Source organism: Formica exsecta, unplaced genomic scaffold (genome assembly GCF_003651465.1).
Source record: "Formica exsecta isolate Colony F162 unplaced genomic scaffold, ASM365146v1 scaffold80, whole genome shotgun sequence".
NCBI classification, from domain to species: domain Eukaryota; kingdom Metazoa; phylum Arthropoda; class Insecta; order Hymenoptera; family Formicidae; genus Formica; species Formica exsecta.
The window spans coordinates 1,443,812-1,470,868 of record NW_021853570.1 but is presented as its reverse complement, the minus strand read 5'-3'; the positions used below and the strand labels follow the sequence as shown (position 1 = coordinate 1,470,868).

General features: G+C 34.3%; 5 protein-coding genes across 10 annotated transcripts in view; 3 read left to right on the top strand and 2 right to left on the bottom strand.

Moving 5' to 3' along the window:
- Window positions 1–7,560, top strand: part of LOC115244162 (titin-like) — a 90,151-nt gene extending 82,591 nt beyond the window's left edge. The window contains 13 exon segments of the mRNA XM_029821593.1: window positions 2–419; window positions 564–724; window positions 894–1,184; window positions 1,302–1,443; window positions 1,541–1,781; window positions 1,951–2,341; window positions 4,392–4,694; window positions 4,790–4,944; window positions 5,035–5,185; window positions 5,488–5,592; window positions 5,685–5,882; window positions 5,980–6,285; window positions 6,437–7,560. Of these exon segments, the coding sequence (XP_029677453.1) occupies window positions 2–419; window positions 564–724; window positions 894–1,184; window positions 1,302–1,443; window positions 1,541–1,781; window positions 1,951–2,341; window positions 4,392–4,694; window positions 4,790–4,944; window positions 5,035–5,185; window positions 5,488–5,592; window positions 5,685–5,882; window positions 5,980–6,285; window positions 6,437–6,639 (3,065 nt within the window). The 3' untranslated portion in view covers window positions 6,640–7,560.
- Window positions 7,561–9,274: 1,714 nt separating this feature from the next.
- LOC115244283 (serine/threonine-protein kinase PRP4 homolog) lies at window positions 9,275–17,153 on the top strand. 6 transcript variants are annotated; one of them, XR_003885355.1, is made up of 14 exons: window positions 9,275–9,460; window positions 9,626–9,796; window positions 9,872–10,124; window positions 10,226–10,722; window positions 10,860–11,505; window positions 11,614–11,958; window positions 12,048–12,133; window positions 12,225–12,371; window positions 12,435–12,588; window positions 12,664–12,916; window positions 13,523–13,761; window positions 13,957–14,157; window positions 15,954–16,028; window positions 16,526–17,153. XR_003885355.1 is itself a non-coding variant. In XM_029821829.1 (13 exons), the coding sequence occupies exons 1-12, from the start codon at window positions 9,456–9,458 to the stop codon at window positions 14,155–14,157; spliced, it is 2,997 nt and encodes a 998-aa protein (XP_029677689.1). In that variant the 5' UTR covers window positions 9,275–9,455; the 3' UTR covers window positions 15,954–17,151. The 6 variants fall into 6 exon arrangements, 4 of the variants coding, with proteins under 4 accessions (XP_029677689.1, XP_029677691.1, XP_029677692.1 ...); XR_003885356.1 differs by having other exon boundaries at window positions 15,954–16,084; XM_029821829.1 differs by having other exon boundaries at window positions 15,954–17,151.
- A 273-nt stretch (window positions 17,154–17,426) lies between these two features.
- On the bottom strand, window positions 17,427–20,141 carry LOC115244286 (inositol monophosphatase 1-like). The gene is made up of 6 exons (XM_029821834.1): window positions 19,849–20,141; window positions 19,121–19,254; window positions 18,512–18,771; window positions 18,265–18,370; window positions 18,032–18,183; window positions 17,427–17,924 (listed from the first exon to the last, which is right to left on the bottom strand). Exons 1-6 carry the CDS (start codon window positions 19,909–19,911, stop codon window positions 17,818–17,820), a joined length of 822 nt encoding a protein of 273 aa, XP_029677694.1. The 5' UTR covers window positions 19,912–20,141; the 3' UTR covers window positions 17,427–17,817.
- A 149-nt stretch (window positions 20,142–20,290) lies between these two features.
- The window catches only part of LOC115244285 (acetyl-coenzyme A synthetase), a 14,852-nt gene continuing 8,085 nt past the window's right edge, over window positions 20,291–27,057 (bottom strand). Inside the window, exons 3-10 of the mRNA XM_029821833.1 lie at window positions 25,730–25,925; window positions 25,269–25,648; window positions 24,923–25,115; window positions 24,680–24,835; window positions 24,441–24,608; window positions 24,164–24,353; window positions 21,740–21,985; window positions 20,291–21,663 (exon numbers count right to left, since the gene is read on the bottom strand). Coding sequence (XP_029677693.1) covers window positions 21,467–21,663; window positions 21,740–21,985; window positions 24,164–24,353; window positions 24,441–24,608; window positions 24,680–24,835; window positions 24,923–25,115; window positions 25,269–25,648; window positions 25,730–25,925 — 1,726 coding nt within the window. The 3' untranslated portion in view covers window positions 20,291–21,466. The remainder of the gene's footprint in view (window positions 21,664–21,739; window positions 21,986–24,163; window positions 24,354–24,440; window positions 24,609–24,679; window positions 24,836–24,922; window positions 25,116–25,268; window positions 25,649–25,729; window positions 25,926–27,057) is intronic.
- LOC115244287 (enolase-like) lies at window positions 22,037–24,157 on the top strand. The gene is made up of 5 exons (XM_029821835.1): window positions 22,037–22,768; window positions 22,884–23,008; window positions 23,082–23,327; window positions 23,404–23,842; window positions 23,989–24,157. Exons 1-5 carry the CDS (start codon window positions 22,374–22,376, stop codon window positions 24,092–24,094), a joined length of 1,311 nt encoding a protein of 436 aa, XP_029677695.1. The 5' UTR covers window positions 22,037–22,373; the 3' UTR covers window positions 24,095–24,157.

Sequence of the window (27,057 nt, the reverse complement as noted above, 5' to 3'; positions counted from 1 at the left end):
CCGGATCAAGAATGTACGGCAGAAGTTACGGTCGTTGAATTGCCACCGGAGATTATTACCAAAATGCAGGATATAATTATAGCCAGAGGAGAGAAAGCGACCTTTGATATAGAATTGACAAAAGGTGACGCTTTAGTACGCTGGTTCAAAGACGGCCAAGAGTTGCAATTCTCCGAGCACGTGCGATTGTCGATCGACGGCAAGAGGCAAAAACTGAAAATTTACGACACGGAAGTGGAAGATGCGGGAATCTATTCTTGTCAAGTTGGCGATCAAACTTCGTCAGCTAGATTGACGGTTGAAGAACCCGAAATAGATTTTATTAAAAAATTGCCGGATGTTACTTTAGTGTCTCTCAACACCGATGCAACTTTCCTCATTGAACTGTCGCGTGCCGATGTATCAGTAACGTGGTTAAAGTAAGTTGACTTTTCAAACATTAAAATATAAAAATATAATAAAGATTCTTATATGCACATACATATGTACAAATTTTTTTGATCGTTTCCATTCATGATTGAAACAAGTATATAGCTGATATATGTGTTATATGAAATTTATAGGAAAGGCGAAATAATCGATTGCGCACAATCTTCGAAATATCATATTATTGATGAAGGAAACATTAAGAAACTTATCATTAAAAAATGCACGACCGAAGATATCGCTGAATATACTGCCGTAGTTGCAAATGTGAAAACATCATCCAGATTAAAAGTTGAAGGTAAGTTTTTATGCATTGCACCGCCTTCTTTCTTGTGTAATCGTATAAACAGTTTATCCATCATCTACATTTAAATCATATTAGCTATATTAATATTTCTATGTTTTCTTTTATACAATAAATTTAAAAAAAAAGATTTGATGTAATATATCTGTCGATTGTGTTTCAGTTATCGAAACATCGCCGAAAATCAATCCTGATACGCCTAGAAAATACAAAACGATGAAAGGTGATAATATTGATGTTGTTGTGAAATTCACGGCTACGCCAACTCCGATTGACGAGTGGATCGTTAATGGCCGCGTTCTTAAAAAATCCAAACGGATTCTCACATCCATCGACGAATATTCAGCCGTCTTGACAATTAGAGATGTACAAGAAAAAGATTTCGGTGATTATAATCTAAAATTAACTAATCCTCATGGGGATGATGGTATAGAAATCAACATCATCGTCGTGCGTAAGTATTCACGTTTCTATCTATCATATTAAATATCCGAATAATTTCCAGAAAAGAACACGAAATAAAAAGTAATAAGGAAAAAAAGTGCGCATATAATTAATATGTCTATTACAGAGGTACCTGGAGCGCCAGGAATTCCAGAACCTCTCGAAATAACCGACAACAGTGTTACTCTTCACTGGAAGAAACCAGATTTGGACGGATATTCCCCGATCTTGGAATACATTTTACAATATCGCGAAAAAACGGAATCTTCGTAAGTAATATATGAATTTAATAAACTATTAATATAAATGTTTATTCAGTTTTCTACAATTTGATCAGTACGTAAAAAAAATTATTTGATTCCTCAGATGGAGCAGAATCAACGAGACAATAAGTGAAACTACGCACAAACTGACAAACTTGACCATCGACAAGGAATATACCTTCCGTGTGACAGCAGTCAACGAAGCCGGATCGGGTGAGCCATCGCCGAATATGCCATATCTAAAAATTTCCAAGTTATCGGCATTTGAACCGCCAACCATTCTGGAAGCGCTCAAGAGCATCGTGATCGGATTAGGAGAGACTGTCACGCTTTCTTGCGTAATCGGTGGTATACCGACACCACATATTGCATGGTAGTATATCTTTTCTTCTTACTTAAGCTAAATATGCCAATTAGTATATTCTCAAACACACCGTATTTCGGAAATCATCTTCTAGGTTGAAGGATGGTAAGCCTTTCGAAGACAGTGACATCACATACGAAAACCGCGTGGCCAAGTACACGATTCGAAAAACTACAGAGACATCGTCGGCCACATTCACGGTTAAAGCACAGAATGATGCAGGAACAGCGGAAACATCGTGTCAATTGAAGATTCAAGAATCTCCGAGGATTATTTGCGATGAAAACTTGATGAGTCAGAGACTAACGGTGGGCGACAAATGGAAGGTCGAAATACACTTCAACGGTTTCCCAAAACCGAAAATGACGTGGACAATAAACGATAAAAAAATAACTGATAAACGCATTTCCATCGAGACTGAGGAAGATATATCCATTATTACGATTCCTTCACTCGTCAGGGATGATACGGCTGTCTACACAGCAAAAGCGATAAACGAAGCCGGTAGCTCGACGATGGAATGTCATCTCCGTGTCATAGGTAGCTTTTTCTTTTAATAACTTTGTAACGTGGTTAAAGTAAGTTGACTTTTCAAACATTAAAATATAAAAATATAATAAAGATTCTTATATGCACATACATATGTACAAATTTTTTTGATCGTTTCCATTCATGATTGAAACAAGTATATAGCTGATATATGTGTTATATGAAATTTATAGGAAAGGCGAAATAATCGATTGCGCACAATCTTCGAAATATCATATTATTGATGAAGGAAACATTAAGAAACTTATCATTAAAAAATGCACGACCGAAGATATCGCTGAATATACTGCCGTAGTTGCAAATGTGAAAACATCATCCAGATTAAAAGTTGAAGGTAAGTTTTTATGCATTGCACCGCCTTCTTTCTTGTGTAATCGTATAAACAGTTTATCCATCATCTACATTTAAATCATATTAGCTATATTAATATTTCTATGTTTTCTTTTATACAATAAATTTAAAAAAAAAGATTTGATGTAATATATCTGTCGATTGTGTTTCAGTTATCGAAACATCGCCGAAAATCAATCCTGATACGCCTAGAAAATACAAAACGATGAAAGGTGATAATATTGATGTTGTTGTGAAATTCACGGCTACGCCAACTCCGATTGACGAGTGGATCGTTAATGGCCGCGTTCTTAAAAAATCCAAACGGATTCTCACATCCATCGACGAATATTCAGCCGTCTTGACAATTAGAGATGTACAAGAAAAAGATTTCGGTGATTATAATCTAAAATTAACTAATCCTCATGGGGATGATGGTATAGAAATCAACATCATCGTCGTGCGTAAGTATTCACGTTTCTATCTATCATATTAAATATCCGAATAATTTCCAGAAAAGAACACGAAATAAAAAGTAATAAGGAAAAAAAGTGCGCATATAATTAATATGTCTATTACAGAGGTACCTGGAGCGCCAGGAATTCCAGAACCTCTCGAAATAACCGACAACAGTGTTACTCTTCACTGGAAGAAACCAGATTTGGACGGATATTCCCCGATCTTGGAATACATTTTACAATATCGCGAAAAAACGGAATCTTCGTAAGTAATATATGAATTTAATAAACTATTAATATAAATGTTTATTCAGTTTTCTACAATTTGATCAGTACGTAAAAAAAATTATTTGATTCCTCAGATGGAGCAGAATCAACGAGACAATAAGTGAAACTACGCACAAACTGACAAACTTGACCATCGACAAGGAATATACCTTCCGTGTGACAGCAGTCAACGAAGCCGGATCGGGTGAGCCATCGCCGAATATGCCATATCTAAAAATTTCCAAGTTATCGGCATTTGAACCGCCAACCATTCTGGAAGCGCTCAAGAGCATCGTGATCGGATTAGGAGAGACTGTCACGCTTTCTTGCGTAATCGGTGGTATACCGACACCACATATTGCATGGTAGTATATCTTTTCTTCTTACTTAAGCTAAATATGCCAATTAGTATATTCTCAAACACACCGTATTTCGGAAATCATCTTCTAGGTTGAAGGATGGTAAGCCTTTCGAAGACAGTGACATCACATACGAAAACCGCGTGGCCAAGTACACGATTCGAAAAACTACAGAGACATCGTCGGCCACATTCACGGTTAAAGCACAGAATGATGCAGGAACAGCGGAAACATCGTGTCAATTGAAGATTCAAGAATCTCCGAGGATTATTTGCGATGAAAACTTGATGAGTCAGAGACTAACGGTGGGCGACAAATGGAAGGTCGAAATACACTTCAACGGTTTCCCAAAACCGAAAATGACGTGGACAATAAACGATAAAAAAATAACTGATAAACGCATTTCCATCGAGACTGAGGAAGATATATCCATTATTACGATTCCTTCACTCGTCAGGGATGATACGGCTGTCTACACAGCAAAAGCGATAAACGAAGCCGGTAGCTCGACGATGGAATGTCATCTCCGTGTCATAGGTTGCTTTTTCTTTTAATAACTTTGCATATTAATTGATAATAAATGTTTTAAAAAATAAAAAATAATGTATCTGATAATATACATTATAGATAAGCCGAGCAAACCTCAGGGACCAGTTGTCGCAAAAGAAATTAGACAAGATCGTGTTACCATAGAATGGCGACCACCGATCGATGACGGTGGCGTAGAGCTGGAAAGATACACCATTGAAAAATGTGAAGCGAGTAAAAAAGTTTGGACAAAAGTGGGTGATGTTGACAAAGAAGTCGAAAATTTCTGCGCGCAGAAATTGCAGCAAGATGTCGACTACCTATTTAGAATAGTCGCTAGAAACGCAGTTGGAGCTTCAGATCCTTTGGAATCCGAGCCAATTAAGACAAGGACTTCATTCGGTAAAACAAAAGGATTATGATGATTATGTTAGATAGAAAAGAACACTATAAAAATTTAATTTAAAAAAAAATAATCGAATCTTTATTTTCGACAGAACCACCGGGCCCGCCAAGAGGACCATTCGAAGTTTCTGGAATGATGAAAACGTCATTCACGATCAAATGGGAACCTCCAGAGAACGATGGCGGTACGCCTATTACAGATTATATTGTCGAAATAAAAGAGACATCAAAGAAAGCTTGGCGAAGGGTTAGTACTGTATTCATTTTCATCACATCACAGGCACCAAAACCAAGATTATATATTATATCTCGAATATCTCTGTATACACTTTTTCAGATTGCAAGCACAAAAGGGGACGTCACAAATGTTATTATATCTGATTTGAAAACGGACACATCGTACAATTTCCGAATAACAGCTAAAAACAGCGTCGGTACCGGTCCTCCATACATAGCAGAAGAAGCGATTACGGCCGGCAAACGACCGAGTGAGTTGATTAACTATTTTTTAAATATCTTTTTCGCTTATTTCCTCTCTCAATCGATTAACTTCCAAAATGTCGCTTAATTATTAACGCTTTCGCCTTTGCTCAGAAATAGTAAAGCTCACAGAAAACAGCATATATGCACTATTAGGCATATTCCCGTCTACGAAAATGGTTGTCGTTAAGAGTAAGTTAATTATATCCCGCTCTTTTTGCGCTTCTTTTTGCTGTAATTGTAAATATAATTCGTTGTATATGAGATGAGACATATATTACGCAATAAGCATATTTTAAATTCTTTTTAGCACCACCTTCATCCCCTCTAAATGTCCGAGCGACCAATGTTACGAGCAAAAGCGTCACTCTCAGTTGGTCATCACCAGCTACCACAGGAGGATCAGAATTGACAGGTGACTTGACATATAAAATAGCACAAAACTTTATATAATATTCTTTGTTTCAGTATTATTTTAATATTGCTAAATATTGATTATTGTTACAGGTTACATAATCGAGAAGAGGCCATTAATTGGAAAAGGTGCCCGATGGACAAAGATTGTCACTTTGGACGCTACAACGAATCAATACTGCATAGAAAACTTGAAAGAGAGCGAGTTTCTCTTTAGAATCTTTGCTGAAAATAGCGTAGGACTTAGCACACCAACCAATTCCGAGCCGATCACATTGAAAACTCATGCCAGTGAGCTCCAATTTATCGTCCAGCTATCGCCAAATTATTACTATGTAGTAAATAACTACACGATTTATATATCAATTTGTTTTAAATCGTTTTGTAGACGTTCCGTCACCGCCTACCGCTCCGTTAGAGATGAGGCAAATTGCAGCGAACACAATGGTAATCGAATGGGGTAGGCCTGAGTCGGACGGCGGCGCACCTTTGGAAGGTTATAAGATCGCTATTAGAGACACGAAGAAGACTATGTGGATGGAAGTAGGCAGAGTGAGCGCAGACATCCAGAAATTAAACATTCGCGACCTGCAAGAGAATCACGAATATCTCGTGAGAATTTTTGCACGAAACGAGATCGGATTCAGCGATCATCTGGAATCGGAAGAACCATTTAAGATCGTGCCGACCTCAGGTACAATCTCTCCACTTATCTTTTATTTCTTATTATTTTTTCGCTCTTCTTATCTTGTCGCTTGAATGATCTTTATTTTAAAAATATATATTCTTTTATTATTGCAACGTTCGTATAAATTCAACTAATTATAAATCTATTTCCTCGACAGAACTGTCATTTGTGGAACCGATCGCTGAAGCTATGGACAAGGGCGAGACTGCATCGATCAGTTTCAGCACGGAAAACACGAGTTCGTGGTTGCGGGAACATAATATGGACGCTGATATACATTCATACGCGAGAGCGAGATTACTTAGAAAAGACGAGTACTTCTTCCGTATTTGGCATTATGCTAAACAGCTGTTTGAATAAGCATTTGTATGTGTATATATATAATTTTGAACATTTATATCTCGTAGCCGTACTCTTGTAATGGATATAATTGATCTTTTCCGCGTATTTAATTTTGTTCTCTTCTTCCCTAGAAAATTGTAATAATGAATCCATCTATGTATTTGTGCCTAACTGTCAGCGCAACGACGACAGTGCCATTGATTAATTCCTCTGTAAAATCAAGTTGCGTATAGCAATTAGAAATTAAGATTCATACAAGAGACTGGACAAGTGCTTATAGAGTGCTAATCTAGTCAGGATAAAGTAATCTTTTCTTTAATATCTATCAAAACACTCAGGAAATGTATTAAATATCATACACGAGCAATTCATTTTTTTATTTTAGTGCGTTTCATTGCTCTAGTAAATTTTACCATATTATGCTCGTGTGTACAGTTTCAAAAATTTTATATTCTGTAGATTAGCAAAGATCCATTGATTCGGTATTATTAAAATTTTATCCACGGCTAGCGAGACAGACAACGAAGCGTTAGATATCTCCATATTCAGAATTCTCAAAAACTTGGCATTCTACATCTAATGATGTACTTATAATAATTTCGTGACTACGTAATATTCGTTTCTACTTGTATAAGACAAAGCCACAGCTTGCGATGATAACCTTAGTATTTATTCTTCAAGCATATAGTATATTTACCTGTATTTTATTTTGTTTCCTGTTACTATTATCATTATATACTTAATTCTGATAATATTGTAAAAATATGATCGATACATCAAGATTAATGAAATGAAGAAATACCACGCGTATTTGGTAATACGAGACGTAAAATATAGGTGCCAATAACATCATTGTAATTAACCAACTACGCGTCGTATACTTCACGTTATATTTATGTTGTAAAATATTTTATTTATCGATTAAATTATTACGAATTATGGCTTAAGATTTCTTCTCTACAAGTCCTAGTATAAGCATAAAAATTAATCACAGATTTATATACGAAAACGCTGATTGATGAGTATTGTAAGAAGTTTTAATGATTAACGGCATTAATTAATTTTTTCACGTTTATATGATCGTTCAATGATAGGTATACTATCAGGTTTTCGCAAAATATCGCAAAATGCGCATAGAATGTAAAAGAATTAATTAACGCTGTCAACAATTGAAACTTCTTAGAGCACGTATTAAAATTATAGGAAAATATAATAATTAATTATGCTTATATAAATTTATCTATAACAGTTTTTAAATGTGCATCGGTATGTATTAGTGCATCCAACTGAATCTATAAATTAAAAAATTAACAAAAAAAGCAACGGAAATGAAAAGATTGGATCATGGAGATTTTTCATATTCATCGACTTTGCGACACAAGGATTCCGAATTAAATGCTGAGGAATTGGTTTTAATGTCATCTTCACCCGAGTCACAAATACAACAATAACTGTGATTCTATCTTAATTCAATTCAATTTATATTTATAAATATTATGTATGATTATAATCCAGACAATCAAATTAAGAACAAATTTTACAAAATGTCTGCCAGAATCTAATTAAAAACGTAATATACTGAGAAATCTTAAATCTTATATTATCTGATATAAATCTTATATTATCTGATTTCCTTTTTCTCTTTTCTATTCTCTGGAATTGATTGCACATCCGCATGTCCGTGCTAAATCCATAACTGTGGGAATGTCAAACGGAGGCAATCGGAGCTCTCCCGGTGCACACTAGTATGCTGAATTAATCCAACTGAATTTATAAAATTAAAAAATTAATTAAATAATATAATTAATAAAAAAATTAATAATAAAAAGCTATATAAATTAAAAGCATAATTTAATATTGCTTAAAGTGCTTGACACTTTTATTCCAACAATAAAAAAAAAGTGAAAGCAATTTATTGTATAAGTATTTTCTACACATTATATTTAAAAATTAAGAAAAAAATTAAGAAAATATATTTCATTTTACATGCGCGTATACATAAAAATATTTTAATAATAATTTTTATTATCGTTGTCCGTAGTATATATTAAAATGATAAAATATACGCACAGCTAATAAAACATTAATTAATCCATAATATTTCTCGCATCTTCGATTTACAGTTATGGATCTAGCACGGACATGCACCAACCGGCCGTTTTACCGTGATACAAAAAAGTGAATCTGGCCATGTAGTTCCTCTGGCTCTAAAATGGATCCAGTTGGCGTTACTGTATTAGATAAAAAAAGTATCTTACGAAAAACGGCAGCGCGACCCCTCTCAGGCTTCTTTTTGGCCACTAGCCACATATACCGATTGGCTATGGAATAGAGAATTTTTAGGATTTCGAAATTTTCTTGCAGTAACAATAAATTAATTCGTTCAACAAAGCTTCTTGTATGGCAAATATAATATCTTGCAAAAATCTTAAATTTGATATTCCAAGAATTTTTAACTAATAATTTTGTTCCTTCTCTCGCATATATCCGAAAAAGAAGAATCGAATAAATGATTCGATTTGCGTAAATCGATAATTGTCGAGCGTGTGGAAATGACTCGTTGGCTGCGTTCCGAAATTCACTGCCAGTACTGAAAATCTATAGTTTACGTTACGTATATTATAAATTTTCAGTACTGGCAGTGAATTTCGGAACACAGCCGTTATAAGAAGCGATAGAACTTGCAAGATGGCGTCTTACTGAAAAGATTCGTGCATTCGTGTTCCAGATAGTAATAATCGCTGTAATTATTAGAAATTATTCGGATCGCTGGAATTATCGTGTGAAGTGATTTTGTTTGTTGTGCATCTATTAATTATTTACTAAACTTCATTATGAGGTAAGTATGTTGTGTAGGACCTCGAAATTTAGTATTACAGTATCAACACAGAAGAATCAGCATATTTCTCTATCTCCGTATTTGTTGAAAGAATAGAAACGGATTAAGTCTTTCCATCCATAGAAAATTGTTCTGCTAAGATATTTATTTTGATATGTATTACAGTACGTCAGATTTGGAAGGCCCCGAATGTAAAAGAGAACCCTTAGGATTAGATTCTGATACAGATGGAATGACTGATCAACGAAAGAAAAAGAAAAGGAAACATAAGCATCATAAGCATAAGAAAGAAAAGTTAATTGAAAGAGAAGATGAACGATTAGATAGGCAAGAAAGGTTCAGTTTTAATATAAAAATAAAGGATTTATAAATATATTAATTGAAATTAAAATAACATCTTTTTGTTTATAGGCGGAAGCATAAAAAACACAAGAGGCAGAAAAAAGATAAGGAAATAGAAAATGGTATAGATGAGAAATTAATCTCCAATGTAATACATAAAGAAGTTGGTATGAATGGAAAAACAAAAACATCTGTATTAGAAGTTGTTTCTACAGAAGAAAGCGAAGATGAAAAGTTAGTTGATTTAGATTCAGATGAGGTAGATTGTACAATCATAGAAGATGATATTGATCTTGAAGAGTTAATGAAACAAAAGGTACATGTGAGTTTAATTAATTGAAATAATATAATAATATTATGTAAATACAAATTTTATATCATAAATGATATAAATGTTTAATTTATTAAAATTGCATTGTGCAGGAACGATTACAAGCATGTTTAGTACAATATCTTTCGGATGAATCTGAGAAAGGAGAAGATAAAGAATTACAAGAAGAAGAAGAAACAAAAACGACGACGGAAACACCTGATGTAATACTAGTGGAAGATGATAGCGACACTAATGATGTGCCATTGAAAAAACGAACCAGGAGTAAATCGAGCAGTAGGGAACGTAAAAAAGTGATAAAGATTGAAAGACGCGTTATAGTTGATATGACTAGAGATAGAAAAACTCGCGAACAGCATAAAGAAAAGAGAAGAGATTCCGATAGGAAAAAAGAAGAGAGAGTCCGTTCTAGAGAGGAAGGAAAAAGAGAAGAAACTCGAAAAGACGATAGAGCACCACGAAAGGCTAGCGAAAGGCAAAAAGAAGATACGAGAAAGGAGGAGTCCAATAGAAAAGCAGACGAAGACCAACACAGGCGTAAAGATATCTCAAAAAGAGACGAGACACGAAAAAGGGAATTGGATAGACGGTAAGTGAATATTATAAAATTGCTTGTTTTGCTTCACATTAATTGCTATTATCTATTAAAAATGAAGTTATTAATATATATTAATAACTCAATCTCAATTAATAAATACTCTATGAACGATTAATTTATATGTACAGAGAAGAGAATAGAAGACGAGAACCTACTTGTCATAGTTCAAAAACTCGTAACAACGAGGCAAAGAATTCAGATAATAAAAGCCGCGACAGATTGGGAAGTCGCGAACGTCAAGACAGCCGAGATCAGCACATTAATCACGATCGACGCAGTCGCGACAGACCATCGAGTAAAGAGCCTCGTCGTCATGCTAGTCGCGATAAGAGGGATAGTCGAAGTAAAGATCGGCATGGAAATAGAGATCGACATGACGACAGTCGTGATCGACGAGACAGTCGGTATCACGATCATCGAATTGAGGATCGGTCTCGCAGTAGCGCGAGAAGATCTCGTAGTCCTATTCGAAGCAGAACGGAAAGAGAACGAAATGATCGATATAAGAGATCTAGATCGCCCTCCCGAAGTCGTAGAGATCGGGATAAACAACAGCAAGGCAGGGACCATGTCAGAGATCGTGAGAAGGATAGAGACAGAAACAGCAAAAGAGAGCGTAATGATAAGTATAAGGATTCCTTATCAGAAGGTCTTAAAGTAGAACATTCGGACAGCTCGAGTGAAGAGGACATCAAAGATATCAATATCGAAGAAGACGAGGACGAAGAAGCGATTATAGAACGTCGACGAAAACAAAGAGAAGAATTGCTCAAAGTAAATTGCATAAATTATATATACATACATATAATTACATGCACATATATTACTTTATTATATTAATCCGTTATGATCATATTGAATATATTTTTTTCTCTTTTACAGAGGCTGAGTGGACCAAATGAGGACTCTAATATGTCTGCTGACGTAAATGTCGCTGCTTCTCCAGAAAGCCAATCTAATATATCACAAAAATCTATAGAAATTCCATCCAATAACAATGAATCTATATTGGAGAGCCATACTCCGCCACTGCCCATGGAAAAACTAGAATCTTCGCCTCCAGCCAAGAAAAGAAAATCTAGATTCGAGGATGCATCACCCAACGAATCTGACAAAACCGGGAACATCAAAACATCTGAGAAATTTAAACAAGAGGAAAAGCAAACTTCAAAAAAATCGAACGAATGGGACATGTTTGCAGAAGCAGATAATATCGGAGATTTTAATGTATATTTTCTATTTTATTTCTCTGATAGCTTAAATTAATTCTTTCTTTTTATTTATTATATTTTCTTTTATCCTAATTTGTTATTCAGAGTCCGACAGTTGAAGGAAAACGTCAAGGAGGACCAGATAATCCTAGCTTAACGGATAACTGGGACGACGCGGAAGGATATTATCGGTTAGTGACATTATTTCTTTTTGTTTCATATACTTCTTTTTTAATTTAAAAGAATAATGATCAATTTGAAAGGTAATAATTTGTTTCTCAGTGTACGCGTTGGAGAAACGCTAGATACACGATACGTAGTCTATGGGTATACAGGACAAGGTGTATTTAGCAATGTTGTAAGAGCGAGAGACAGTGCTAGAGGAAATTTGGATGTAGCTGTGAAAATTATAAGGAACAATGAGATAATGTAAGTACAACATTTTCAGTTTCTGATTGCAATGCATAATGCTACTATCTTTTGTCCTTATAGGCATAGAACCGGTTTAAAGGAGCTAGAAATCCTTAGGAAGCTGAACGATGCTGATCCAGAGGATAGATTTCATTGCTTGCGTTTATTTAGACATTTCTTTCACAAAAACCATTTGTGCATGGTTTTCGAACCTTTAGCTATGAATTTAAGAGAGGTATGCACATTTATCATAAACAAAATACAATTAGAGAACGCTGTTGCAATAATTGTATTTCTTTCAAAATTGTAGGTTTTAAAAAAATATGGCAAAGACGTTGGTTTACATGTTAAAGCGGTAAGGTCGTATACGCAGCAACTTTTTCTAGCACTAAAGTTATTAAAACGTGCAAATATTCTGCATGCTGACATCAAACCGGATAATATTCTAGTCAGTGAAAGCAAGTTAGTGCTAAAACTCTGTGATTTTGGTTCCGCATCGCACGCCCATGAAAATGAAATAACACCATACTTGGTCTCAAGATTTTATCGTGCGCCCGAAATTAGTAAGTATTTTGATTTATTGAATCAACCTAGAGTTATTACATATCATATTTTCTCTTTTATTTATATAACTTTATTAAAATCTATTATTTATGGATAATCTCTTGTTTCACATAGTTTGTGGAAACTGTTATCGCATACCGCTTCAAAATTTTTCGATAGATCTATGTATATAAACATTTTTTTTTAAACGATGTACATATTACATGCTTATCAATAACATTATATATCACATCCACTGTGTATGTTCTACTGATAATATTTATCTCGCAATATCTGACAAGCAGTTCTAGCAAACAACATACAGCGACTTTACAAGCATTAGCTTCGCCCTCTTCGTTTCGCGCCATACTTAGAGATAGGTAGTTACTATCATAACAATTAATATTACATGCGCGCTCATCCAAATATTCAATAACAAGAATCTCGATTAAACCAAGATTGTTATATTATATGATATTATCATATTATATATTATGTCATTTTGTAAGAAAAAAAAATGATATGTGTCTGTTATATAAATCAACTCAAACTTGCACAACGTTGAAAAGATGGTAGAAATTGAATTTGAAATGTCTCGAACCGAAAGTAATGTCATTATTTTCTAGTTCTTGGTATACCGTATGATTTTGGCATTGACATGTGGTCTGTGGGGTGCACCATATACGAGCTTTACACGGGAAAGATAATGTTTTCGGGAAAAACGAACAACCAAATGTTGAAGTACTTTATGGATTTAAAGGGCAAAATGCCGAACAAACTAATTCGAAAGGGGACATTTAAGGATCAACATTTTGACAGTAATTGCAGTTTCCTGTATCACGAGGTTGATAAAGTTACGGAACGGGTAAGTCGATACTTAGCAATTTTCTAATTCCATTGACTCGCGCCAAAAACGCGCGGTAAGTAACGCTGTTTTTTTAGGCGCGTCATAGAAGAAATCTAATACATTGATTAAAATATCGTATCGTATAATTATAGGTTTTTTTGCATTATTTATTGAAGAAATATCGCGGAATTCACTGAATAGTATAATTTCTAGGAAAAGGTTGTCGTAATGTCGACACTGCCAGCGACTCGCGATCTCAGCGCGGAACTCGGTGGGAATTCTTTACCACCAGAACAAAATCGCAAAGTTGGACAACTGAAGGATTTACTGGAACGAACGCTGATGTTGGACGCGGGGAAGAGGATCACAGTAAATCACGCCCTGGCGCATCCCTTTATACAAGAAAAAATATAGGTAACCCTATCTGGGGTCCTTTAGCATCGAAGAATTTATTGACATAACTTTGTAAAATGAGGTTGTTAATAATCCCTTTCCTATTAATGTTAAATATTATTTGATAGGGGAGAGCGCGCGGTACGTCTCTCTATTCTCTCCATCTCTATTTCTCTTATTCTCGTTCCTCCCCTGCCTCCATTCCAAATACTCTTGTTTTTACACATAGAATATCCGTATTTGTGTTTTAGCAGGAAGAGGCGGTTCAATATTCTACAAATTATTTCGTATAATATGTGAGAATTGCGATAAAAAAAAGGATATAGTTCTGAAATATAGTTACGCGCGTATAGAATGCTATACACCATGAATCCAAAAATATAATTTAACTATGTGTGATGCTATTATCAGATTAATAAAGTATAATATTTTTATACTCGACATAAAACAATTGTGAATATAAAAATTAATGACTTGTTATACGTATAGATATTCTCTAAATATAGATTAGTCTGTAATGTATCTGGAAGTATGGTCATATTAATAATTCTCTTGATATAGAAAATATCAGTTTTATGATATCAGTTTTTAAAATATATTAATTATATATTGTGCACATGTATGAGAAAAATATGGATAAAAACGACCGCCTCTTTCAGCACAAACTATATAGTACCAGATATTGGAAACTTGATATACAATTATAGTATCGTTCCCCTTTCCGATTCTCATGATTTGGAGAGAGCACGACATAAATCCTTATAAATAGCACTTCATAAATTGATTATAGATCGTGCGCTCATATTATAGATGCTTCATGAAATTGTACGTTCGTATTTCCACGAAGCGAGAAGGATTCATACTTATAAAGAACTGTAAGCCTCTTATTGGACACACTGTTCGATCCGTTAGAGTACCTCATCAGCGAGCATACGTGCACACATATACACACACACAGCATTAGAAGCCTTAGTGGCAAAGAAACCTGCTCGAATTGGAAGATAAAGTGTATAGCAAATATACAATAGCTATATTGAAAATAAAACGACACATGCTTAACAAAATGAGAAGAACGTCCTGCATTTTGTCTTTTCGATCTTAAATCACAAATGTGTGAATATAGTTGAAATATTGCTCACAGACGTATTTTTCTCTCTTTCAATCTCTCTGTCTCTGTTTTTTTCCATTCTATCTCTGAAATTTAAAGAAGATGGATGTGTTTATCAAATTCCATTATGTAACAGTGATAGTATGGTAGATATACATTATGTATATATATATGTATATATATCTATACCTATATATACATATATGTATATGTATATAGCGTACATTCATTTTTTTAGTTGACAACATGTTTAATAGTATATCAATTTTAATATTTAATAGCATATCTCGATATATGACCATAATCATGTACGACGGATCGAATGAGATGCTTATCTAATATTTCTATAATCGTATATGTAATTATATATATTTGCGATAATGCTAAATAGAGGTGAAAGTATATATTTGCATTGCGACGCAAAATTTAAAGATATATAAAGCGATATTGAGGTATTATAAGCGAAATAATTATTGAAAAATTATGTAGCAATTTGCATTAAGTAAGAGTCATATATTACTGCAGACGTGGCATTCTAATTTTATTTATAGCGTCCTTTTTATACTTTTTATGGTCTTAGGATCAAACTGTAAAATCTCGAAAATTTTCATATTCATTTAAAATTAGGAACGAATATCGATGCTGTTGTGAATGGTTCACGGCATGATTTTGAACGTGACAAGATTGTACGAGACTGCTTATGTTTCAGATGTGTCTTCGATTCAAATCATCGTTAAGTGCGGCCGGACCTTTCAAGGGCCTTTAGCGCCGATCCCGTTACAAGGTATTCATGGGGGATTGCCTGGGATACTTAATACACATCAACTTTTCAATATATATGTTTAGTATAGTTTGTATTAATAATGAGGTCATGCACATAAACCATACAAAAGTATAATCCGAATTTTGTGCCAATCTAAATAAACTGTTTGATAGGAATTATATTTGAGGCAAGAAATAGCATAGAATTTTAAATTAAAATTCCAACAGTTTTGTATATAATTACATCTGAGTATTTGCTCTTGTAAATGCAAGAATTAGAAAGTAAAAAAAACATATGATAGAAATCGATAGACGATATTAATACGCGATAAATATACATGTTTTAGTATTCTCGTTCAACCAGAAAGGGACAATTATATAAAATAAAGTATTAATAACATAAAATTGACGTGGAAATAAAAAGATATATGTTTCTCAATAATGAAATAAAAGTATACTATGAAACTATGATTAGTATGTGCTGTTCTAATTGGCAATTTGGTGATGTTTCACTTGTAGCCCTCCCTGTGAGGAGGGGAGGCAATGGAAGAAGTGATGATGAATACGATTGATGAGGAGGAGAGGAGAAAATGTGATATACTTGCGCCTACGTCGTGTCTACTGCGTAAAAATACACATACACTGTCGCTAAACAGTTCAACAAGGTTTATACAACGGTTTAACTAGATTTATATCTGCGCGCTAAGATTTCTCTTAAAGTTCTACTCGAGATCACAATTGAGGACTCGTAAGTATGTATGCAGGTAAAGTACATAGTTATAAAAATTTCAAACACAAGCGACATAAACCAAAGTAGCCAAACATTTTAATTTACACTTGTACCTCTATTTTTCTCAAAATTATTTTAGTCTCAAAAATTACATTTTTAAGCAACGAGAAAATGATAAATATTTGTATAATACTAATATTTGCGATTTTGAGTTTTCAGATATTTAAAGCCTATGCTCTCTCTCCATGAAAGCGAAAAGCAGATGTGATGAATCCACTATTCTCGAAAAATTATCTCGCTCTATTTTTGTTTCTTTCTCCCTTCTCTACCTTTTTTCTCTCTTTTTTTTCTCCTTTTCGTACATACTATCGGATAATATGTAGAAATATTTTAATGTAAATAAACTTATCAAAATCATAAAGATCTATATCTATTTCCTCACAATAATGCTTATTTAACTTTATAAGATCTTGACTTGGATATGTAAAATATAGAATATAAGCTATAAATATAAAATATCAAGCTTAGCAATTTAGGTATACAAAGTAAAAGGGATCTATGTGTAAAACATTAATATAATTTCTGCATTTTTTATAAAAATCGTAATTTATTATTAATTATATTAATTATATATACAATATAAAATAAGCATATATATGAGGATAAAAATAATATTTTTCAATCTCTTCATATCAATGTATGTGGCTATTTTTATATTATTATTTAAGTGTAATAATTTCGTATTAGTAAATAATTCGGTTTTATCCTTTTTCTATATAGATTTTTATCTCTCAATAAATATATCATTATTATACATATAAAATGTTGGTTTTATATATAAGTACATAAATAAGTTTATTACACACAATTTTTTAAACCATTTTACACAAAAGTAAAAGTAGAAGAAAAATTCATAATTACATCGATATTTTTTTAATCTAAAGTAAACTCGCATACCTTAAATTTTTCTATATAATATATCTTCAATTTATTTTTCTTGCTTTTAGGAAATAATATTTGCATATATCCAATCTGACATGCAAACATAAATTCTTCCTCGTCTTCAAAGCTTTGAAGCTTCTTAATCTCGCTCTGGATAATACTGAATTAATATTTTGGAAAGTTCTTGAGCTAATTCAATCGATGATGCGCATAGTACTCTTCTGCTCATCACATCAAACGGACCTCCTTATGACGTAAGAATAAAATAAATGATAGTTCTCTGCATTAACGTGCAACATCTTTTATACTGATTTTTTATACTGATGCATATAATATTTTGCAATTGTGCTTACCAGCTGGATCTATCGTCACACCGCCAGCTTCTCGAACAATAAGATCTCCGGCTGCAATATCCCATGCGTGTATACCAAATTCGAAAAAAACATCAGCACCACCGAGAGCTACCATACACATATTCAAAGCTGCCGAACCAAGCGATCGCAGTCTACACGATAGTAGGGGATAAATTTCTTTAGTAAAAAAATTATCTCTTTGTGCAAAAATATAGTTCGTAAATATGATTTACCCATGAATACGTGTTGTAAGGATCTTTATATTTTGCAATACTATTTCCAATTTTTCCGGATCTCTGCTCGTTCCCATTTCTATCATTACCAGTGAATTACGTAATTCTGAAATAACGTCAGATAGAATAATGAAAACAGATTGTCAATTCGGTCAAAATCGGAAAATCGTCGAACGTTTATAAGATTGCAAGGATTAATACTGTGATGTAGTATTTTATTTCTAGAAATAGAGAGAGCAAATTTTACCCTTTTTGTCGGATACGTGAATCGGGGCGCCATTAAGAAAAGCGCCCTGACCCTTACGGGCGGTGAAAAGCTGTTCCAAAATCGGATTATATATTATTCCTATTTCCGCCGTTTTATTAATAAGTAACGCAACCGATATGCACGTGTGCGGTAAACCATGAACGAAATTCATTGTGCCATCGATCGGATCGATTATCCATGTTGGCGCATTTGTTAGTTCTATCTTTTGGCCCATAGCAGTACTTTCTTCGCCGATAAATCTGTTTTTTTTTTTTTTTTTTTGTATAAATATGAGAACAATATGAAGTTTTTCTTCTTCTATAAATGCACCAATTCAAAACTCTAATTTTTACCTTTCTCTTTCTGGTTCTAAGATGTTTTTAAGATTTTCACTATTATGAAATATGTTTCTTATACAATAATTATATATTTTCTAGTTTTTTATCGTCATATTTGCAAAGTTTATAATTAAGATCGTATATATTATTGGGAGCGATTAATATATTATTCATTGTAATGAGACTCGATATAATTTTTTAATAAAAAAATTATATGCGAATTATATACGCGCAATAGCACAGAATGCATAATTGAAATTTAATTACTTACTTATGATCAGGATATTTGGATGATATTCCGTCGATTAAAAGTTTCTCTACCTTTTGATCCCATTCTGTAACCAAATCGACATCGCACGATTTTGTGAATACATCTTTATGTTGATGAATCTTTTCATTGACAATCTACAAACGAAACGTGTATATATTATATATATTTATATATACATATGAATATAATAATATAATTTAAATCTTTTCTTATATAAGACAAGGTGCATTAAAAAACCGAATGCTCCGATAATAAAGCTTTTAAAGCTACGACAAAGAATTATACGTAAACAAAAATATACGCTATATAATATTGAACATTTATGGCAGGCAGAAAAACAAGATTATTTAAAAGGCGTAGCTTGTTTTTCTTCTGCTACTACTACATATTTATATCCCTCTCACATTGTGTACAAATTATTTTGCATCTGTAGTTGTAATCTACCTGTCTCCGACACGCCATAAAATATTTGGTGATTTCACGGAATCTTATAGGGATATTAAAATTGACAAAATTATTTTTTATATATAAAAAAATTACTAATGTATCAATAAAATATAATATGTTTTTGCGACTGCGATCAATCAATATGATAAGCCACGTTAATAATACCATGACATATAATTTAAAAAAATAAAGCGTTCGATAAAATCGATAAAATCTATCTGCGTATCTTGTTATCACATTCAAGAAAATAAGATTACTTGCATTTTAGTCCCTCGACTTACCGAACCAGCCTGTTTCACAAGCCGCAAGATCTCGATGTAACACTCGTCGACATCCGTAAACATGATTTATTACAGGTGTGTGAGAAGCGATTCTTATTTATAATTATATATGTAATAGATGGAATGCCACACTGTACAACGACACGCGCTCCAAAATGGTTCCGCCGTGAATTCTTGCCTGTACCGACACTCAGCTGGCACTGACACCAAGCTGCGTGGCTTTCAGGCTTTGACGTAATACGTAATCGTTCGATATATACACTACCTTCCACCACCACGTCGCATGAATCGATTCTCGTACAACCCGGAAGAGCTAAGCACGATAATACACACATGCATATCAAATAAAATATCTGTTATTTCTATATATGATATAAGAAGAAGAGAAAGGGGAGAAGAGGAGGCAAAAAAGAAAAATAATACACTCCTCATCATGTAACAGAACAATCGTAATTTTTTATGATGTATTCTTAACATACATACATATATGTCTATATATAGTTACATAGTCATATCTGTACTTATGTTGTTTGTTTTATATATCTCTCTACGCGTACAATACATATACATTTATTATCACACCTAAGGTTGTCTTGTTCCGCAAGGAATGATATGTATGTGACGTAACTCCCAAAAAAGGAGCACGAGGCAACTTTCATTCATAAGTACGTTCGTACATCCGTATCTTCTTTCAATCACGCTATACCTTGAATAGCGAAGAGAGAAGATTTATTTCTCAATTTCGAAAGCTTATCAAAGAATATGTAATTGAAACGAAATACAGTACATCAAGTAATATAGACACCCTGTGTGTGTATACATAAATAGAATTGTAACATATTATATATACACTAAATTGCAGGAAGCAGAATACCGTCTTTTTTGCGGTATCCGTCAATTACATATATACGCGTCACGTAGTCATGTGCTATGCTCACATCTGTTAAGTAATACAGTTATTAGTATTTGTGCAACCAACCTTTTATCTATCGTCTACTATCGTGCTGTGTACTATAGTTTTCTTGTATTGAGCGTTTTCTGTTTTGCAACTAATTTCAAATTTAAATAGCTTAACAAAGACATTTATAGGCAACTTAGCGAGATGCTTACGTAAGATATGTATCGCAGCCGCAGCAACTCTTTGAGGAGAGCGACCAATAATTTAATCAATTAATTCTATTTATCCGGTAATTCTATTAACAATTAATTTATCCTTTCGACACGTCTCTCTTGTCTTCTTTGAAAAAAAAATGGAAGAAAATAAATAAGAGACGTGTCAAAAGAATAATGATAACTTTCATATTTTTAATCATTCTAAAAACTTGAGTGACAATAGACAGAATTCGATTAACGAAAAACAAAGATAACAGTATCATTTATACATTTTGTATGTTTGTAATTATTATATTAATAATTGCAATAAGATCATGAAATGCGTCTCCAATATTGTGCGAATACGTAGACCGACTCGATATTTTCAATGTGCAATCTAAATATATTATTTTTATTTTATGAAATTATCCGAAAATCGTGCATCATGTTGTCAACATTCATCGAAATTATGTGAAAATTTTTCTCAAGATATTTTCCTTCCTATAATAAGCGAGAAATACACATTTTAAACGTTTGGCCTTAATTCCAAGAGAAGCTTGATGACAGTCTCGTCGGCCAATGTAGATGTATCTCCGATATTATCGTCGCCCGCTGCGATTTTTCTCAGCATACGTCTCATGATCTTACCGGATCTTGTTTTCGGTAAAGCTGGAGCATGTTGAATAACGTCCGGTTGAGCAAATGCGCCAATCCTTTCGCGTACTATTCAAAAATTATTTCATTATCGTAATGTATAATTCATAATATAATTAAATCGATTAATTCTACAAAAACTCACCTCTCTTTTTAAGCTCAAGTTGCAATTTTTCGTCAAACGTCTTCCCGTCACTAGGCGTAATGAAACAATACAAGCATTCACCTTTAACAGTATGTTTTTTACTGACTACTGCGGCCTCGGCTACCGAAGAATGTTCTGCCAATACATTTTCGACTTCAGCCGTTGACATTAGATGACCGGAAACGTTCAACATATCGTCGATACGGCCGGTTACCCATAGATATCCGTCTGCGTCGCGTTTCGCTCCTAAAATCATAAAAGAGGATGATAGTGTTAAATAAATGTTTAAAGTAAAGTGCCTTAATTCCAAGATTTTTTTTTCATGAAATTGGAATAGAGAATTATATAATAAAACATGGATTTTCTAGAAATATACATATATTTGTCTTGATATATCATTTCGCTTGAATGTATCTGAATGAGACTACGAACATATATGTCTGTCAGATGTGTTGTCAGACAGTCTCGTGAATCTGAACGTGCAGCGTGCAGCACGTAATTTCAATCGCAAAATTGTTAGATCATGTAATCACCATCGATCAAACCGCAAGATTTATACGTCCGCAAAATTCATGCAAAAACGAATAACGTCCAATTTAAATCGTCATGATATAACTTGAAAATTGAACATAAAATGACATTTCAGAAGATCAAGGCCCGTCAGATATTTGATTGCAGAGGCGAGCCAACTTTAGAAGTCGACATAATTACCGATATCGGTTTGCTCCGATCGTCGGTACCTTCCACTGTACTGATCAATCCGAATCAGGCGCGGGAGATCAGAGACGAGAACGCGGCGGCTTACCACGGTCGTTCGGTATTCAAAGCCGTCGATATCATTAATAATGTGATCGCTCCGCAACTGATAAAATCCAAATTGGAGGTTTGTCAACAAGCCGAAATAGATGGATTGCTGATCAGGTTGGACGGCACGGAAAATAAATCGAGACTCGGCGCGAACACCATTCTCGGAGTCTCCGTCGCCTGTTGCAAAGCCGGAGCAGCTAAGAAGGGTCTTCCGGTTTACAGGTTACCATTAATTTATTGTCGTTCATTTCCGGAATTAATTTAATCGATTACGCGAAGAAATCTTCCAATGTCGTGCTTTTATTTGAAATCTTATAATCATTCGTTCGTTTTTAAGATACATTGCCGAATTGGCCGAAAATAGTCAATTGTTCATTCCTGTACCGAGTTTCAACATGATCAGCGGGGGACGATACGCTGGCAACAACTTACCATGTCAAGAATTTGCAATATTACCTATAGGTAACATGTGCGAAAACCAGATACATGATTTAAACTTTCCGGATATTCGGCCATTTTTTGTGCATATGTGCAGGTGCTGAGAGTTTCGCCGATGCTGTAAAAATGGCTACTGAAATATATCGAGTTCTAGAGAAAAAGATCGTTGATGCTCAAGGAATACGAGGCCCGCTTCCGGTTAGCGACGAAGGAGCCTTCGTTCCTGACTTGATGGATGATAAGGCCGCCCTGACTCTTTTGAACGCGTCTATTAAAGACGCTGGTTACGAAGGCAAGATTAAGATAGCATTGGATATGGCAGCAAGCGCTTTTTATAAAGAAGGTCCCACTATATTTATATTTTCCCGTTTACATAGACAATATCCTAACGTTTTCCGCATTTATATTTATGTATGTAGGGGGATACGATCTAGCATTTAAGACAAAGGATTCCGATCCCGCCAATTATTTGAGAGCTGAGGCTTTGCGAAACCGATATCTAGAATATCTGTCTGAATTCCCAGCGATAGTCTCGATCGAAGACCCTTTCCATCAAGAGGATTGGGAGGGTTGGTTAACAATAGCTAACCAAAAGATTCAAGTGGTCAGCGATGATCTTACCGCGATGAATATCGAAAGGATAGAAGAAGCAATGGATAGGAATATAGCGAACTGTCTCGTGTTAAGAATGTCGCAAATTGGGACTGTAACAGAAGTCATTAATTGCGCGAAGATGGCAAGAATCAATGATTGGGGCTATATCGTGAGCGCGAGCCGCGGAGAAACGGAAGATAATTTTGTTGCTGATATGGCGGTTGGACTTGCCGCTGGTCAGTTCAAAGCTGGAGCACCGTGCAGGTAATCCGACGTGATGAGAATAATACTTAAAGTTCAGAATTTCAAATCCAATTACATATCGCTAATCCATTTTTTCGATTAAATTTATCTTTATCTAGCACTCTCAATTGTAATATGTAAAAATCATATCTATTAAATGATTGCAGGAGTGAAAGAATGGCCAAGTATAATCAAATTTTAAGAATCGAGGAAGAACTGGGCAAAGATGCCAAATACGTTGGACTTAAATACCAAAATCCTCTAGCAAAATAACGTGAATAATTATGCGTTTTTAAAATAAAGTGTATGCAAAATGGTCGTAAAAAAGAGCAATGCGCTTACCATCTCCCGTACAGTAATATCCCTTGAATCGCTCGAAATATGCACTCTGGAAACGTGCATGATTCCCATAGAGCGTCCGCATCATACCCGGCCATGGTTGACGAAAAACGAGATACCCCTCTCCTTCGCCCTCTACTATGTGACCATCTTCGTCGAGAAGTTCCGCCAAAACTCCAAAGAACGGAAATGTCTATGTACATTCATTCCATACGTTAGAAATAAGCTATCCATATATAGTATGTACAAGGCAAAATTACATTAATTAGAAATCATTTACCGCAGAGCCTGGTTTCATAGGTGTGCAACCTGGTAGCGGTGTGATTACGTGGCCACCAGTTTCCGTTTGAAAGAACGTATCCGATATGCTGCATTTACCGTGGCCGACGACATTGTAATACCAGAGCCAGGCCTCGGAATTGATTGGTTCACCCACTGAACCAAGGACCTGAAATGCAATATATGCATAAATTTCCGTACATTAAGCCGATAAAGAAAGATAAACTCTTTGAGATTTACCTTAAGTGAGGCTAAACTGTTTCTCGTCACATAATCATCGCTAAATTTCATTAATGATCTGATAGCAGTTGGTGCCGTATAAAATTGCGTGACCTTGTATTTATCGACAACCTTCCAGTATCGATCCTTATCCGGGTAGAAGGGTACACCCTCGAACTATTAACAAATGCAGATTTATTAGAAACAAAGAAAATAGAAGCGATGTACTATCTATGTAAAAGAATGTGGGAAATGCATATGTACCAATACAGACGTTGCACAGCACCCCAACGGACCGTAAACCCCATAAGTATGCCCTGTAATCCAACCGATATCGGCAGTACAAAAGTAAACATCACCCGGATGATAATCGAAAGAATATTTGAAAGTTGTCGCTGCAAAGATCATAAATCCTGCGGTAGTATGAAGAAGACCCTTTGGTTTTCCGGTAGAGCCGCTATATACGACAGAGAAATGAAAAATAAACAAGGATAGAATTAAAAAAGTTATATAGAAGAGTTATTTATTTTATCGATTCTATTTTCTCTTTTATTATTATTTGTCCTGTTCCATCAGAAATCGTCATAACTCGCAAACATATAATTCGTACCTCGTGTAAAGAATAAAAAGTGGATCTTCGGCAGCCAGCCAAACTGGATAACAGCTCGGCTCTGCGTCCTCCATCTCATCATGCCACCAAACATCTCGATCGTTATCCCAGGAAACATTGGTCAGCTCTGTATCACCATTGCTAGTGCCATTCACACCGTTCATCTTACCCTGAGGATGGCTGAGTCTTCTCAGATGCGAGACGACGATGCAGCAATCGATTTGATAGTTCTGTTTCTTGACCTTCTCCAAAGCCTCGTCACAGATATTTTTCAACAGAAGTAATTTCTCTCCTCTCCATACACCATCCGCAGTAATCAGGATTTTGGCTTTGGAGTCCAGTATACGTTCCGCTAAAGAATCGGACGAATATCCTGCGAACTGTGAACGTATATTGTCTTTTTTGCCGTATTAATTCATCATTCGCTGGCTGTTTATATCGCTATCAGGCGTTTCACTCACCACCACGCTATGAACCGCCCCTATTCTCGTGCAAGCTAACATGGCAATCGGTTGCTCCAAAATATTCGGCATATAAATCACTACTCTGTCTCCTTTGGTGACACCCTTCGACTTGAGAACGTTTGCGAATCTGCATGTCTCCTCGAGCAGCTTTTTATACGTCAGTCGCGAATAATCTTCCGGATCGTTTCCTTCCCTAATAATAACGCATTTCTGCATCTCAATATCGATGATTCATTGAGAAGAGGAAAAATATAAACGCTATTATTCGCACATTATGCACAAGAAATCGCGATAAGGATATATATCTACATAAATTTGAAACTTTTCGAGCAAAGCCCGTTTAACTTAACGATTTTAACTTATATAGATAATACCTGCCCATATTTTTTTAATAGTATGTTGCTAATATGGATAGATTTCTTTTTGTTGTTTAGAAAGAAAAATTAGATTAGAAACGGCATTATATAATTAGAAATTTGCTCTAGGCAAATCTTTACAGGTTGAATCACAAACGCCTATTAAGTTAAAGTTAATGTTCAAAGTGGCCCTCATACTATTTAGAATCTCGTGCGGTTTGGTGTATTTTTCTCAATATCATATTCTATATTAAAAATATCTTGTGAGTAACATTTTAACACAAAAAACAATCAGGTTTATAAAGATCAGGTTTATAAAAATCAGGTTTATAAAGATCAGGTTTGTAAAAATCAGGTTTATAAAGATCAGGTTTATAAAAATCAGGTTTATAAAGATCAGGTTTGTAAAAATCAGGTTTATAAAGATCAGGTTTATAAAAATCAGGTTTATAAAGATCAGGTTTGTAAAAATCAGGTTTATAAAGATCAGGTTTATAAAAATCAGGTTTATAAAGATATATTCGCGCTATATATCATTATATTTAGAAAAATCTAAATGAGAGAGAGAAAGAGAGAGAGAGAATATTAAGCAAATCTGAGCATTATCATGAAATAAACTATATTACATAAGACACTCAGAATTTTGCAAGCTTGCGCTTATCTACAATATTGTAAGTCGTGAATAATTAAGAGAAGGTTAAACGAATTGATCTATAAAATGAAAGTTTTAATAATATTATCTGTTACTTAATGTTACTTAAATAATAAATCATTATATGTAATAACGTGATTTCCTTCGTGTAAGTTAACTGTCGCTAAATAAGAAATGTAATGATTAGCGATATTTAAAAATACAAATCAGCATTATATTAAAGAATCGATTAATGTTTAATTTATTAAGCCAATATAAATATCATGTAACCACGATATCGACAGCGTTCATGTTTTTTATTCTTTGTAATATATATA